The sequence below is a fragment of the Varroa destructor genome, unplaced genomic scaffold (genome assembly GCF_002443255.2).
Source record: "Varroa destructor unplaced genomic scaffold, Vdes_3.0 BEIS01000004.1, whole genome shotgun sequence".
Lineage (NCBI taxonomy): Eukaryota > Metazoa > Arthropoda > Arachnida > Mesostigmata > Varroidae > Varroa > Varroa destructor.
Genome location: NW_019211457.1, coordinates 16227010 through 16244048, shown reverse-complemented (window position 1 = coordinate 16244048; position 17039 = coordinate 16227010). Strand labels below are relative to the sequence as shown.

General features: G+C 44.1%; 2 protein-coding genes across 15 annotated transcripts in view; both read right to left on the bottom strand.

The window, feature by feature from the left end:
* The window catches only part of LOC111248900 (uncharacterized), a 154752-nt gene that overhangs the window by 102476 nt on the left and 35237 nt on the right, over positions 1-17039 (bottom strand). For 2 of the 13 annotated variants that reach the window (XR_015326248.1, XR_015326251.1), the window contains one exon: positions 12297-13459. The exons of the other annotated variants lie outside the window; for them this stretch is intronic. The gene's annotated coding sequence lies outside the window, so the exon portion shown is untranslated. Of the gene's footprint in view, positions 1-12296; positions 13460-17039 lie in introns of those variants that run through there. 13 annotated transcript variants of the gene reach the window in all.
* Positions 13496-17039, bottom strand: LOC111249559 (uncharacterized). 2 transcript variants are annotated; one of them, XM_086986867.1, is made up of 3 exons: positions 16765-17039; positions 16263-16410; positions 13496-16060 (listed from the first exon to the last, which is right to left on the bottom strand). In XM_086986867.1, exons 1-3 carry the CDS (start codon positions 16772-16774, stop codon positions 15742-15744), a joined length of 477 nt encoding a protein of 158 aa, XP_086842993.1. In that variant the 5' UTR covers positions 16775-17039; the 3' UTR covers positions 13496-15741. The 2 variants fall into 2 exon arrangements, with proteins under 2 accessions (XP_086842993.1, XP_022659300.1); XM_022803565.2 differs by having other exon boundaries at positions 16263-17039.

Genomic DNA, 17039 nt, shown 5'->3' with positions numbered 1-17039 from the left:
CATCGACTCACTCCCGGGCCCTCTGCAATTTCTCTCTGGCTTTGGCTGATTCGCTGAACAGCTAGACGACTCCGTCGGCGTCGAAGCGACGTTAGGTTAACGTAAGAAGATCCCTCTGGCAACGTTAGCTCGCTGGTCTTTTACGAAGGGGGAGAAAAAAGTAAAACATCAAAATCAGGGAGTCGATGACTTAATTAAAATGTGTCTAAAAGAGTAACAAAATAATAATAAAGTACCGATAGAAAATCGTTGTTCGCCTGCCCCAGCCGCTCTGCTACGGGCTCTGCCGTGGCGCGTCTCGCTTCGGACTACCGCAAATACCGCTGCAATGATAGCGATTTCTGCTCGCAACGAAAAGCGCAGAAAATTCAGCCATCAACCAGATAGCAACTACTGAATTTATAAAGACATGAACAGCATCGCGAGTCCATCCAGCAACATGAAGGCGCCAACAAGCGTGAACGGCCGTGTCCGGCAACACGAGTGGCCGTTCACGCTACGACCGCCGCCGGTGTTGCTCCCTAGCGAGTTTTCGAGGCCGGCCCAAGGAATATCGTCAGTATGACCGTTATCGACATTGAGCTGACAGGCCGAAGTCGTTCGAAGATGAGAACGAGACGACGCGAGAAGCCGAGGCGCGGAGAAACAAGACGACGGCGGAAGACAGTCGACAACAAGAACGACGCGCTGAAGTATCTCTTTAAACCTGAACTGATCTTCAGAACTGATGCCTCGGTACTGACAAGCTGCGTTTCACTGTAGCGGAGGCCGCTGCTGCCATTGCTATTATGCATTTTTCATCAAAGTTCGCGCATACATACAAACAACCATTTAGATGTTGGAAAGTCGATAACAACGGGGGTCTGCGATGGACCCTCATGCTAGCGCTATGCTGGATGAAACTGTTGAACGAAACAGTGAGAGAAATGGAGTAACAGAAGGAGTTAAAATGAAGGTGAAGTTTGGGAGTGGGATAAAGCGGCAGGGGTACTGGGGTGGCTGGACGAAGACGTTGGCTTCGGTGACATTGTTATGATCGCCATTGACGTCAACCTAATCACCATCTAGTATCGCCATAAGTATCAAAAGCAAGGAGCGGGACTTCGACTGCGGAATTACGTTCAAGCCCAGAAAACACTGCCATTACACGCTGGATTGAAGTTCGCTCTCATGTGGTAGCTAGCAACGAGAGTTAACCAAAGACTCATCGATAAAGAATTTGTGGTGATTCGATGACGCGGCATCAAATGCACAAAATATAGTTACGGTTGGAACAACTATTAGTAGGAACGATGTCCGCAGAATGTTTCGTCGTAAAGCTATAATCTACTACAATGACTGAGACCATGAGGAAAATAGGTCCCAGAAGGAAGGAAGTTACAAGTTGAGAGGCACATCTCAAGGAGTCCACTGGCAGTAATATATATGTTTTATTTCTATACTGTCTATTACATGCCCCGCATAGCGATAAATTACTAAAATAATGACTGTTCCAAAAAACGTCACGCGTATTTCGGAAAGCGTTATTAAATCTACGTATAACTGAATGTTAATAGATTCCAGACGTTAAAAATAGACTTTTTGCAACTTTTCATTCAAAAGTACGTGCGTTTCACTTCAATCGTTCAACTTACGTACAAAGTCATATAGATCACTTCAATATAGATCATACTTTTGGTTTTGTAAAAGGTGAAATTCTAATTTCGCTCGATGATGCTACTCATATGTGCCTAGCTTTTGTCCTAGTCGAACGGGAAACGCCAAAAATACTGTATCACTTTTACTGAATAGGTCGTTGTCACAGTATTGAAGTAATAAAAAAAGGCCGCTATTCCTCGTCACCAGTTAACAGCCCTAAGAAAAAGCATTACTTTTTTTACACTTAACTAAAGGACTCGTGTAAAAAATTTTCTGTGTGATTTTTTCCATATTATATAACAAACGAGTCGGTCGGTAGACGAAACGCATTAAGACGGTCAAATCGATAGTGAGCTGTTGTTGGGCGTTGAGAAGACGTCTGTATGGACCAAGTAGGCCGATCGTCGACGACCATCAAAACGGCAAATGGTTGGATTCATTGTAGAAATGAAACGATTGAAAAATGGTCAAAGTAGGCCAAATACTACTTGAGAAGTGAGAAATTCGCGACGATAAAAAGGAATACATTGCGAGCAATAAGGACGTCGCCACCAGCCGCCGTAAAATGCGTCAATGAGGTACACCGAACTCAACAAATAATACTAAAAATAGTAGTGAAAATGGGCTTGTATAGAAATTTTTTGGGCATCATGATAAGGACTAAGCGGACGTTACAATTTTAAAAGGCGAGAAAAATCATTAATCGAAACCAAAGAACGAAATTAGAGGGTAAATCTGTAATTGTTATTGTGATATCGTTGTAGTTTGTTCGACTGCGGACAAAGAGGAGAGATAAATAATACAAGCGATAAAAAAACCAAACACGAATAAAAAATAAACAAGTAACTTATAGTTGAATATCTAGCATCTCTTTATAACAAGCAAATACAGAGCGTATTGAATCTACTGATTGATATCGGGAGTCTGTCGGCGTCAGTCTGCTCGTTCCCATCACCTTTTTTTCGAATTGTTGCCTTTGTTTTTTAACCTGTTACCTTGCTGTTCGATGTCCCTTAGAAATGACAGGACAAGCGATCCCATTGACGCTATTATTACGCTAAAGTTCTCTGAACAAACCATCAAGCAATTTAACTGACTATTTTTTTTTTTCTATGTTCAGCAGTTTTATACGGTGTCGTAAACAAAACTCCAAAAATACGTAAGTTTCCTTATTATCTAATAAAACCGATTTCGAGTCCGTCCTCCACATTCAGACGGCCTTTGACGCACGGGATCTATAAGGCGCTAATAATGGCACGGGGGGAGCTCTTTTCTAAAGGTCGCCCATATTCTAACGCTATTGCCGTCGTCGTTTTTGTTGCTATTGCCCCTAAAAAGCTTTATCACCCCCCTAAACGCACGGCTCTGACAAAATGACAGCGAGTCGTCGCCCTGTAAACATCAGACTGATTGAAATTTCTCAAACGTTCAGTATATGTGGTTGTACATTGGCGCCGTTCGTCGGTCATGTCGTTGCCTGTGGCAGCATCCGCTACGGTTGCGCACCACGATAGTGTCCGTTCTATCGATATCCGATCAGACAACGCATCGAAGATTCTACACCCAAACATATCTCACCCATCCGCGTTCGATTCGGTGTTCGTCGATTTTTCCTACCTAGTTTTTTGACGTTTACCTCACCCCCCTCCTCCTCACCCGCGATGAGACTATAGCTGATTTGGCCAGAGGGAGGTAAGCGGAAGATGGAGATGCTGGGCTGAGGATACACCGATGAACGAAGGGCTGTGTATTCGTGTGTGTGCGTGTCTGGCGTTAATATCTATGGACGTGAAATATGGAGTGAAGTGTTTCACGACGACCTTCTACGTACGGAACTGCTACTGTTAGCGGTGGTATTATTGTACTGGTGTAGCTTGGTATTTGTCTAGCCTGTGTTTACTCGGGCGTTGCCCTATCGACCAAGAGAAATCAACGCGGATGGACTAAGGAGTCGCCCGATGATAGCAAAGTCTTATGGTGACACAAAGCCACAGGGCTCGCCCCAGCTTACTAGTCGAGTATCTGTGTGAATTTTGACGGAACACATGTAGATAGTTCTATCTCGGAATGATATCAGCTGTTTTTGGAAAGTTTTGGGTGTCGCCAGAATCTGGAAAATACATTTGCACCTTACCTTTGACAAGCATCGAAAGGCGACAATCAACGGTTTTTAATCACATCGCTTCTGTATGTTTATGCTATTGTTTCATTGGCAAATCAGTCTTAAAACCATTTTCCGTGTGGACGCCGCCTTGTCATAAGCGTCTAAATTACGTCCAGGCTGAGCTCTTTTGCATATAGCCAAACATTTATATTTATTTATGTGCGGATCACTACCACATGAATATGTGAACCCAGACCGAGTTCGCTTATTGCTAACCTAATTCTCACCTAAATAAGGTGAGAACTAAGCCTTAATTACGTGTATTACAGGTGTCCATCGTAAGCATCACCAAGTTACTCTTTGTTTACCGAAATGTATCGTAATTGCCGAAAATGGAAGTCGGGTTTATGGTTAGTATATCATGTGTATGAATTTTTTGGCCCAAACCTTTTCACATTTTGCCTATTGCCCATTTTATAAACCCATTTTATGATACGATATATGTACAGTAGAACACAAAGACAAGCGACATTTTTCATTGTATCAATGAAGCGGACTGATCGATTCTTTCTTAGCATCTTTAGCGGGAGGCGTTGATACACCGTTGTACTAGTTAGAGCGTCCTTCGCTTCATTTATCTCGTACTTGTTTGTTAATCGGTTGCAGAGTACCCTAACCTATTTATCTTAATAAACTGACTGGCTCCCCGTGAGCGTTTCAGCTTTGAGGCGTTGTTCTGCCGTATGTAGACTGGTCCTATGATAGTTATGTCCCTTCTGGCCATAGAAACGTTAGCTACCTGTAAGTTCCAAGAAATCTCTTGGATTAGGAAAATCCGCAACTTTCAATCCATAACGCCTTGCCGCCACATGCGCCCTATTTAATGCTTGAGCCGTTGTGTCCGTAGTAACTGTAAGTCAAACATAGTGCCAATAACGAAACGAGAAAACTTCAATTTTCTTAGCATAATGAATAAAAAAGTATTCAAACCATACCGCGCCACAGTGATAAAAACAATATTTACTTCATCCAGACTATGTGTTGCCTTTATCGGCAGAATTTCGAATCCAGTCGAAATTATTCGTCCGCCATCGGCACGCATCTTCGAAATAGGAACCCGCAGGCTCCCACAGTTCACGTTATTCAAATGCAGTTTAGTGATTATCCTCATACGGCATCCATATACATGCAGCATGCGCACATATGTAAATGATCTGATTGCGGAGGCAATGACCCAGCTAAGTGCACATAGGCTGTAATTACACAATCGATCAGATGGCAAAGTAGCTCAGACGACCAGGCAGAAACATAGGCCAAATTCACATATATATATATATATATATATATATATATATATATATATATCCATACGATTTATACTTAAGAACAGCAATCTGTGCGAAGAAAGTGTGACAGATGACGGGAACCGTAAAGTTGAAAAAAATTGTTCTGAAATCGATCCCACTCGATCAGCGGAACTCGTAGTGATTTGTGATGTCACCAGACGCGTCTTCCGAACTGGGACGCAGGAGAAAAAGACGTGTACGCAAATCGAAAATTCTTGAAAATGCTCCCGTGCACTTGCCCACTAACGCCTAAGGGCCGTTTTAATGACAAACGAGCCGCGACGCAATGGTTCTCGCCGTTGTATTTTTTGCCGCACCGCCGTTCGATCCGCTATCGTTAGGAAAGTTATCGACGAAGGCTATAGTAGCAGAAACAACGACAACAACGGCCAAAATGAACGTCCTGGTGGGACATCAGCAGCACGTAAGGATCGGTAGCAGTTTTTTTCGCTGACCAATTACGATGGCTGCGGCGACGATCGTCGCCTGAATAATTAACTGATCAAACGCTAGTGACCCTAATTCATCTTTATCATCATTGAAGAAGGACAAACAACAGCATTAAGCCACTCATTCCCATATCTCAATATTAATAGTATCCGTGAACTACATTGAAGACGCTAGCGACAGCAGGCCGAGCTCTAACTAACTTCAAAACTTGGAAAGCGTAGAATTTCAGCCCAAGCGAGAGGCGAACGAGGTGGGAACGAAGTAACTTTCCACAACATAAACACTAGGTGGTCAGACGTTCTTAGCTATCGTTGCTGTCGCTATGACGGGCTCCGGCAAAGATAATGTTGAATTGTTAATGGACTCGGGGGTATGTCGCTGCAGTGATTATAATGATCAGCGTAAGCACATGCTTTTTTCAGCGATTTTCTGCCAGTTCGATTTAGATTTGTGACGCACCTTCACCCAGTTTTTTCTCGCTACCGGAACTCTCATATTTCTGTATCGGACCGCGAACAGATCCGTTGCCTTGTCTGCGCATTCAGGTAGACAGATCGACACTCAGACATGGTGGATCACCAGCGCAATTTTCTGGTGCTGCTAATGTCTCGAGTTCTCTCGAAAGTTTGATTTTTTTCTATCGATTTCGACGTCGACTCACGGGTGGTACCTGTGGCATTCGGGGCCCTGCCAATAGCTGTTAGTAACAGTCGATGAGTTTATTGCGTGTCTTTGTACGGCCGTGTGCTCTAAGTACATGTGGTGCGGGACGGCAGGCACACGTTGACTCGCTGCCCTGTTTCGAATCCACAAGCAATAACTAGCCCTGGCTGGCCGGCAGGCGAGATCGCATCGCGCCGCGCGGCGGAACCGGTGTCACCCTTTATTTGGAGGCTCGATGAAACCACGGACAGCAAAACAATAATTGTATGAATGAATAATGGCAAAGATTAAAAATGCCAGGGCTATAATGGCTACGGCAGCATTAGCAACCGCAAACGACGACAAGGTGTGCGCAGGCGATACCCACACATTTTGACTTCAATAAAACAGATCTATACTATACTTCGTGCAAGGCCTTGTACGTCTGTAAAACATAGGTACTACATAGCAGTATCGAGCACCACTCAATGTGAGAATTAGTTAAGGCTTAATCTGTGTGTCTGTGAACGGTGCAATTAGGGCAAGTTTTAGGACAGATAGATATTTATAGGGCAGATGCATTCACAGACTGTCTAGGGACGATAACAACATTTCATAGGCAGCGTTTTCGGATTATTTAGTGGTAGTGTGAATAGGTGCAGCAGGCTTTTGACTACCGTGTTATTTATTCAGACAGGCTTTCCTGGGCCACGTTATTTTACCTCATATTACTAGATAGTCAATTTACGAAAAATTCATCACACCCAAGGACATACCGGGCGCTGAAAGCAAAGGGGCACCCGAAGGATCTGTTTTTGCCTTTTAAAAAAGGATTTGAAAACATTTTTTTTGTATTGCTTTTCTATTGGGATTGATGCTTGCCGCATTTATCTTACCGATAATATCCACTAATGGTGCCTTGGCGCAAACGTTAGAGGTTGAATAATTTGCACGTATAGATTTGCCGCTGAGTCAATTCTCTATATAGGTAGGGGTCCGATGGTGCCAAAGCCCAATGATATGACTTTATGCAATTATGCAGTGAATCGTATCTATGGAGCGACGATGAAACCTGTACCGAAAAACGGATTCGAGATCTATAGAACCTCATCAGCAGTAACGGCAATGACCAGGCCGTAATTTTCAATTCATAATGACCATGATGACAACGACACCAATGACGAGGCTCCCGAAGGAGCAGACGCACTTCGAGTAGGAAACAACTGCCTTTCAGCGGCCTAATTACATACACATGCATACAGATACACATATCTATGTATGTAGTCGTTCTGCGAGGCACGAGAAAAAATCAAACTGAAGACAGAATTCCCATTGCGCGCCGACTGATAGAGAGTGCCGATATGGCAGAGCTCGTGTTACGATCGTTCGTGTCTTCGGTACTTGAAACCATACAACGGCAGTAATAACCGAATTGTAATTGTTGGCCATTTGGTCGCTTCTTTCGAACCGGATAGAAAACCAGCGAGCTGAGGGATTTCACAAAGAAGAAGGAAACATGACATTCGAAAGTAAGGAAAGCAATTCCCCCAAATGCACATGGGTCAGCCGATACTTAATGTAAAATCTCGTATTGATTTAGATTTAATTGTACGTAAAAACGTGTCACTTATTGTACATGTGAATCTTTATAATGAAACACATTAGTTCAATAAGTTGGGCCGTGTTGTTGTTGTTGTAGGGACAGTCTGGTCTAAGATAGGGTGTGAATTTATTTGATAAACGTCGAGATCGTCTACTGTGTTCATAAACATTCTTACAGATAAAGTTGTACCTTCGAAAAAAAAACTACAGCCAGATAACCGTCGTTAGGACAGAGCTGTTTAGCGTGTATTATAAGTGCGATGAGTTTCAATATCGATTTTCATATGACGTACTATCATGGGTAAGGGTCCATAGCAAGCCTACCAGGTCGTTGACTTCTCATTTTGTCCGCAGGTCTACACCTAGCGTACGACGCACTTGACCTCCCGGCTAGCGCCAAGTAACTTAGATTATTTTTGACAGCTTCAGTTAGCGGTAGTCGTCATCGGTCACTCTTCCATCAGAACTTCAGAACACGTGAGCAAAGCGTTTCTTGAGCGGCTGAAGTACAATTCAGGCCGAATGCCATATTTTGGGAGGCTTTGTTTTCGACTTCAGGACAAAACACAGCATTTCAATGTGCGAATACATTAAATAGTTACATTGGCTTCAGTAGGTAGAATTTCGATCTGATAGAGATTATGCCCTGTGGAATATTGGTGCATTCATCTAGCGTTTACTCGTCTTTGCACTACGTGTACACTCCTATCGGTAAGCCATAGATTAGGGAGGCTCCGCTGGCTTTTGCCAGCATCCGTTCACTGGAAACTTAGTGAAATCCGTACACCATATTATGTAACTAGACTGTCTAATATTTGTAGTCAAGCCTTTTTTTTTATATGGCCAAATAAATACTTTGACTAATATAGTCGCCGGAGTTACTAGCTGGAGTGTCAGCATAAACACCATTGATCACATACGGTTTACCTGTCTAATAGAAAAACATATATTGGCTATGGTCATCGAATTAAAAAAAGTAAATGTTTCGATATGCTTCCGTGTTCGCAATTAGCACGGCACACATATAGAATATGTGTGCTTGCCGATGGCTACTGCCGTCCATATATGAGCATCTCATATCATACGATTCCTCTATACAATTGCACCCATTTGGTAGTCGCCGGTTGTACTCATCGCACAGAACCCGCAGCGGTCCGAAGTTTCCGTTCTTTAGCCCTTCTGTTGACTTCGTTCCTTTTCGGCTCGTTCGTGTTTAGTCGTCAATTTCTTGCCTGTTGTTCCCAGTGATACATTACCGCTTCCATTATTATGTGGTTTGCGCTCTTTATATAGCTTTGTTTCATCATCATTTTTAGCAATTTTTTAAATTTTTGTTAACCGCTGCCGCGTCATCGTAACGCCTCCTGGCTGCTCTATTGCATGATCTACATGATCGTTTCAGTCATGCGAAATGTTTTCATGGGCGCGTACATACACACTCAGGCAACGCGGCAGAGACCGCTACTGTGTATGTGCTCTTGTCGCTAAGTTACAACTGTGTATTTTTGGAACCTTTTTCCTTCTCTCTAACTTGCGCGCCTGGTCCGCCGCTGTTTTGGCGTCGAATTCGAAGTCTTCCTAGCCCCTTTGGGAAAGTTGTCTTGGCTAGCGAGCGTCGCGTAATCTCACCCACGAACCGTTTCGTAGCAGAGATCGTGGGTATCGGTGGGGTGGCGACACACGGCCGATCGTTTAGACTGTCATTAGAGCGTGCCCGCTCGACAGAAATCATCGTCTGGTAAGGCTCGACGTTGTTACACATAATAGTAGGGCAAAACGAGAAACGTACCAATTTTAACCTGATCTTCGAAGGAGTAGCTTCGAGCTGGTAAAACCGTAAGTGATGCCAGTCGATGAAAATATTACGAATCTGCAGTAAGAGCTATTGCGTTACCTTTTAAATCTAGAGGGAGACCATTCAGTTCCGAAAGCTCGCAAACTTAAGCATCCGCCGACACGTACTCAACTATGACTAGCACGGCAGTGACTTTGCTGTTCATAGCATTTATATTTTGTCTGTTCCTTTCGAATAGTATGATTGGACAACGTTCATCCACTCTGATTCGGCCAACTTTCTTTTTGAATGAGAGCGTCATGTTCAGATTCGCGGCACTGTCGTGCCAGACCGATGCGAAGCGTTCTGGTATGGAGGGGCGAAACCGGCGGCGGCGCCCTAGGTGATCCATTACAGAAGATGGATCGTCGTGATTGCCTCTTCAGCCGTTCGGTCTTCACCTCGATCTTCGCGACTGGTCCCGCGACATCGGTGCCGGCAATTTTTCGTGGCGCGATTACTTTCCAGCACATTCATTCTGGCATATACTTGCACACAAATGTATATGTATGCAGAAGATAGACAGACACAATGTAATTTAGAGATTTTTTTGAGGAGCGCTCGTCGGTACGTTGAAATCGCTGCCGCCACAGTCGTCATCGTCACCATCCACCCATCGGCCGTTTCCTGTCGGGCCGTTCGACTTACTTAAGCTGCCAGTCGCTGAAGGGCTGGTGTGTATTTTTATTTATTTTTTTCTTCTTTTTTTTTTTTTAGAGAAATTAGACAGCTCATAATCACTAGCAACAATAGCGATAATGATAGTAGTAGCCATCCGCCGGGCCAATCGATCCATCTAGGGCGGCGTCAGTCGACAAGGCTGGTCGAGCCCCGCCGACAGGTCACTTTTAATTCACTAGAACGTACAATACCAGGGAAGAGGTGCATAGAAGCCTTTCAGTGAAAACCTTGCATAGATAGACATGCAGTGAAACTTTGTCTACCTTTAGGTGCGAAATAGTACGCTGTCAGTCGGCCTTGCCTGCTCTCACCTCGTCCTTCGCATGATATTCGTTTGGCTGATAGGGCTCACTGAGCGGCTGTCGCTGCATCTGTGTTCGAGCGACACGAGTTGCTTGATCATAGGCAAATGCCTGAAAGCCAGCCGTCTGAAGAAATGCCCAGCGGCGATACCGGACGTAAATCTCGAAACATAGGCGACATAGGTAAAAGCAGACGAGCAGAGAGTTCTTGCTACATGGGGTCAGCGAACTTAACACGAACACATTGTACAATAGCTGATGAAAAGCTTTCAGCTTCGGATACATTGATCATTTACAATTGTCACAAAATGCGCCATGAATAATTAGGATTACGAGACAGATTCGTAATTAAAGCTTCCGAAAAATATTAAACACTTTGAAAAGATTATATCGAATGCTCCTTTTTATTGTAGGACTTCAAAGGGTCCGTCAGTTGATGCCTTCCAATGAAAGTTTACGACTCCGTAAATGCTTCGAATGCCTCAATTCATTTGTACTTATGTTTATGCAACTATCTCATGCAGAAAGCATGTTCTAGCTTTGAGGGAAGAACATGTTTAGCCTATTTTAAGACCGGACGTGGCGAAAAATTCGAAAGTCTGTACTGCCCGTCAAAAGTTTCTTCGTACAACCGTCGTCATAATGGCTGGCTCGGTTCGTGTGTTACCCTTCCCGTGTATTTCCATATGTGTCTTCCGTTTTCATTTTCGTGTGGGGGTTTTCTGTTTTTTCTTTTCACTCATCAGGTTTCTTCCCTGCAGAACCATCACACGTACAGACGGTCTCCTGCAATAACCGCAGGCAGCTATCGCATCGGTCGTGCTCTAACAACTTTTTCGATTTATTCCTAAACTCGAGCGTTCCCCGCTTGTCAAAACGATCCTCTATATCTGAGCTATCGCTGTATTCTATTCCGGTGAAACCGAATGCCCATTTATCATAACAGTCTCGCAAGCTTTTTCTACCTACCCCCGTTGCCTGGGAGAAGTCTCCTCTAGTAGGGGGATATACGCGTATGGAGGTACAGTATAAGACAAGAGTTTTGTCAGCGTTTCTCGTTGCTTCCTGCCGTTTAATTTTGCTTTCAAAAATAGGAAACCTGTCATAAGTTCAGCACACCAGCTAAACACGATCTAGATTTATTGCTTGTCTGTATAGAAATTGGAAAGCTTTTACGTCTAACGCACACTGCTTTATATCCTGAAGTCCTTCCACGTAAAACACGAAACAATTACAATATTTTACCAGAGAACATTTCATAACCCTGAATATCTTACATGTTCGCTTCTTGTTCTACAGATGGAGACCGGAGCTGATGATTTCCCAGCTTCAAGGAGATGGACCCAGTATGATTAGTAGCTATCGTTTCTACCTACTTGTCTAAAACAGTCAGATGGAGCAGTACTGGATATAAAATGTTAACCGTACCGTAAACCGGAATCGTAAAACGTTTGTCGTACTTAGTTAATATCGCCGTATAACCGAGATAATATATTCGCTTAGTTATTCTCGGCCGCCAGCTAAGTCAGCTTTACTTCTATGGGTCTGCCACTCTTTAAAAGTGCGTTTGCGCACAGATCGTATCCAAGGATCACTTTGTCCACCACTTCTATCCAATTTATCTTCTTTCGCCTCTTCTCTATTACCCTCGATGACTACGGGCCGGTATCAAAATTCGATATTTATTAATTGTTTTATGCCTGTCATGTCTCGTTCCCTACGATTTTCTACCCGACTACCCCCACCAGCTGTAGCCATCACCCATCCCACCACTGATGATCCCTAATTGTGTATAGGTCGTAAATAAGCATTGGACGCTAAGCCTCCCCTCGAAAACCGCCAGTCCAAAGCCATCTCAAAGATCGACTCGAATGAACAAGTGTCATTCGCTTGTCGTGCTTCTCGTTCATACACATACATCTTCATACACATACATATTCATACACATACATATACACACACATACATATACACACACCAGTCGCGCGTCTGTCAGTTTGCCGGTCAACGTGGAGAATTGGGCGGCACTACGCGCAGCGCAGGAAGACGATGACGATGATGCCACTGCTGCTGCCGCCTATCGAGAGTAGCAACGGCGGGGGTGGTCTGCCCCTAAATATCTTGGGCATAGCGACTAGCCGTAGATCGCGCACCGATCCACCAGTGTACATCGGTCAGCCTACGGGTATAGCAATCAGTAGTCAGTGGCTCTCGAGAAGCGGTTCGCTTTGCCTGCGGCTTTAACCTCCTTCTGAAGCAGAATTTCACGGGCCGCTAGAGCGAAAGGAAGGGGGAAGGGGGCAAAGTGGCACAGCGGAGAGAAGGACGGCATCGAATGACCCCTATTTGAATATGAACCAGCAGACGAAACGCGCACGCGATGAAAATCGCCGCCGCCGCCGCCGCCACTGTTGCTGCTACTGGAAGATGCAGTCAGTCTTGCTTTAGACTTGCACGTAAGATAAGACGATCCGCTTAGTGCAATTGCGAGGATTGAACAACTAGAGGTAGCCGTCAGCGTAAGAGCGCGCTGAAAGCCGAGTACGAAAGTCACATATCATCGTTGGCTATGCTGGAGGGTGATTTATTAGAAAAAAAAGTGGTGCCGGTGATGACGATAATGGTAACGATCAAAATGGCAACATTTGCCTGAAGATAGGCGATTCCGATACTTAGAAAGCAGTTCCGAAACGAAAATGATTGAAGTACGAGTAGCATAGCTCGCCAATGTATGGTGTAGTGGGTCATATGGACCATTGATTCATTGTAGAAAACTTGAAATCTGAGTCATTCGTCCAGGCTTGTCCGGGTCCGCTAGAAGATCCTGGCAAGTGCTTGTTGGGCAACTGACGGTGCTGAGCTGAACGCGATTAGAAAAAAATTAATTAGTAAAAAAAAGGCCGCATCACCATCAAAGAAAGTAATTCGAGTATTAAAATGGGACCAGTCTACGAAAACAGCTTTTAACACGAAGTGGTTCGTGCTCGAAAATATGCTTGATTTATTTTGATTGCATTTGTTAGTTCAAATCATTGGGGACAGATCGGGGGAGTTAGATGGACATCACAATCTCGGATCTGCCATGAGGCAGAGCTCTCTGAACGCATAGGCCACAGTAATTATACTGTTCACCTGAAGACGTATACATTTCCAGTGGAAAACTTTCACAATGCAGTGGATACCGCCTGATCGTGTCTCCGACTATTAAGCTCGAAGCATAACACAGCCATCTTCATTCACCGAGCTCATTCAAGTCTTTGTGTAGACAAGTATATATTTTGATACGTTTATATCAACGCTAACTCGATCTAGTTGTGTTACTTCGTTTGAAAAACAAATACTTACAAACACAAGTAAAAGTGATCCATCCCTTAATAAACATAATAAATGTACAAGTCCAGTCGTACCCTGGCTTCCATTACCCATTGCCTTTGTTTACCGCTTGCTAAATGCACCGCGACACTACGATTTGCGAACATTTTTCTTTAAATGTAAACCATCTTTCCTCTTGCCGTTGTCTGATCTAAGCTGAGAACTAGCCGCTAAATTATCCTTCATGTATGCTTACTCTTCAGATGCTTTTGCTTCGGACGTCACCGTTTCAATTTCAATTTCGACTCTATCGCGGTGATGTCCTCATTCTGCCTGCCGATGTTCCTCAGTTCCTATTGGTGTTCCGCACAGAGCGGGCGTTGTGTCAAGGAGATGCAACACTCCCCAAATGCCCGCAGGTAATGCACTAGCAACCCGCAGCCGCAGCAGCAGCAGCAACAGCAGATCTTACTTGTAGAATTACATGATATAACGTGGAAATACAAGCAGTAGTCATTATTGAAACACTCACACAAGTACACCGAATGGCAGCTGAGATTGAATGTGGCATCAAAAGCTGACGAGGGGCGGGTGGGCGTTCGGCGCCGGATGGGACGATCCAGGCACCTAGACAATCCTGTGGAACTACCTATTAACGACTGTTATGACTTAAACCCTAACTGTATCATTTTAGCAGCGGACGACGGAGCTGTTTTCAATTGGTTATCCTTGAGCTTCATTTTGACTTAGTTGTTTCTTTCGGATAATTTCGCGCGTTGTAGTTATTCGTTACAGTTCGGTCGATTCAAGATGTTTCTGTGGCGCGTTTATTTATTTGTGGGTAGCGGACCGGGTAAAACTTCTCCCCACTCAAGATCCTGCCCGTCAAGAGACCACAAGGTAACTGTAGGGGCTAGCTTTTGATAACAAAGTACGAAGTGCTTCAATTAAGTGTTCAATAAAGTGGACCGGTTCCACAAGGGGATCGGAGCTTTACTTCGGAATCAACTGTAAGGAGAATATCCGCTTACCAGCTTCTCTGCTGTTCGACTTCAAGAAGCTTGCACGTCTTGCTTAAGAAGACGCAACAGTCGCACTTTTAGCTGGTCATTGTGTAGCTAATTATAAAAGCACAGGGAATCTGAACAGGTAATGCTTAATTGAATATCATATGACCCATTCCATAGAATACTTGTATCTATTGTACAAATGCCAAAGGTAACGTACCTTTGCACCTGCTGCACTAAGGCTCAATGGTAACAAAGCAGATTCTCGTTCGAATACTACAGACACCCCAATCTGTTCAGTTTACGGTCTACCATGTTTTGTTATATTAATTATGTACATATATCTACTGTTATTGCATCCAGAACGCACTCGGTGGCTAGACAAGAACGGAAGAAGTGTTTGTTACGGGGAAAGTTAGTAACCTCCAATCAACAATTACAGTTATGATTTAACTTTAGCAGGTGACGCTATTACACATTCAAATGAGGAAATCTTACAGCCTATCCACAAGCACCACCATTGGAGCCGCTTAAGCTTTGAGGAACATAACAAAGGGGGGGGGGGGTACCAACGTGTGTTACGTATAGTAATATGGCCCTTGCGCAACCTCCAAAATAGGCACTTAGCTCGTGTTTCGTTATGGATCATATAGGTATTTGACAAACGCTAGCGAATTACTCGAGCTACAGGTAACTAACTACCAGATCAAAATATCATAGCCTCTGCTGCCAGCCAGACTAATTTAGTAGATGCATTAACAGTAAATGTTAAAAGATACCGAAGTTTTCCACCAATAGTCAACGGAACACGACTGGTCAAGATCTAATGGAACTTCTTAAAGGACAGCACGGTTGTCTCATGGGGGTTCGGTGGAAGTTTCATATATACTGCCTCCAACCTGTCTGTGTACATCCGTGTTCGAATAGCTAGGGTCACGAGGAAAACGAGCGTGATCAGAATGATGACAAGCATCATTACGAGCACCGGGTCGTTGGCCGCGTCTGCCAGCACAAAAGCTGCCACCTCGAGTTCGGTCTCGTACGAGCGCCAATTCCGTTTCACTATAGGGGATGTTTTGCCTGTTGGTCCAGCTTCGTCATTTGCGGTTGGACTACTTCCTCCGCTACAGATCAGCGATCTCCTACGATCGGACGGATGGATTGTAAATTTTTGCTCACTAGAATAAACATTCGTTTTTTGAGTATAGAAAATGAGCAACGACCTTAAATAGCTCCTGTTTTCCACGTAGACGTTCATCTAATAGAATGCTCCAGCTTCTATCACATTGCTCAGGCTAAATCAGGCCTCTTTAAGAACATCAAACGAACGTAGTGCAGTAGTACCTTCTAATGCTTTCAGAAGAACCTGACTGGATTGCCCAGGATGATGGCGGCGACGACGACGACGATGATAATAATGGTGATGGTGTGGTTTCACGCAAAGCAGAAGATATGGATTCTGTTGATGTCGCTCCGAGCAAGCGAACTTTTGCTGGAAGGGGTAGAGCAGACTCCTTGAACGTTACTGAATACGACATTGGGGCATAGGCGTTGGTGGCTTTAGAGAAGCCTACGGAACACTGATAATAACAACTTAACGTATTAACTAATGCATCCGCCAACCGCACTGCTGAAAAACTATTGACGGCTCAGCCGTTTGGGCTAGATGGACACGGAATAAAACCTGAGCTTAGGGATTCCGTCGTGGTAGATGAGTTTCGTTAAAAACGAATACGGAGCCTTACGTATCCGTTCTAGATTCACTAAATGTTCGCTGATTCGGCTATTAATAGCGGCGATAACAATAGAAGTATTGATAACAACGAGCTTACGGCGATTCATTTACATATTATCATAGATCGTAGCTAGGCCGACGTTCGTTATCGCAGACCTTTGAATACTTCAAGTCAACCAAGTCCGCTAAATGGCTGCACGAGGTGCGTTTAGACACTACCTCAAATGCCCGAGTCGTGCCTCTAACTAAAGCCACAATTGTAGTACCAGCAGCAACATGGTGTGTTTGATGTCGTTCTAAGCAACGATTCAAATGTTTGGGCTGAATAACATATAGTAAGTCACACACGAAAATATCCTTTGTAAGGTAACTTTTTTAACTGTTCG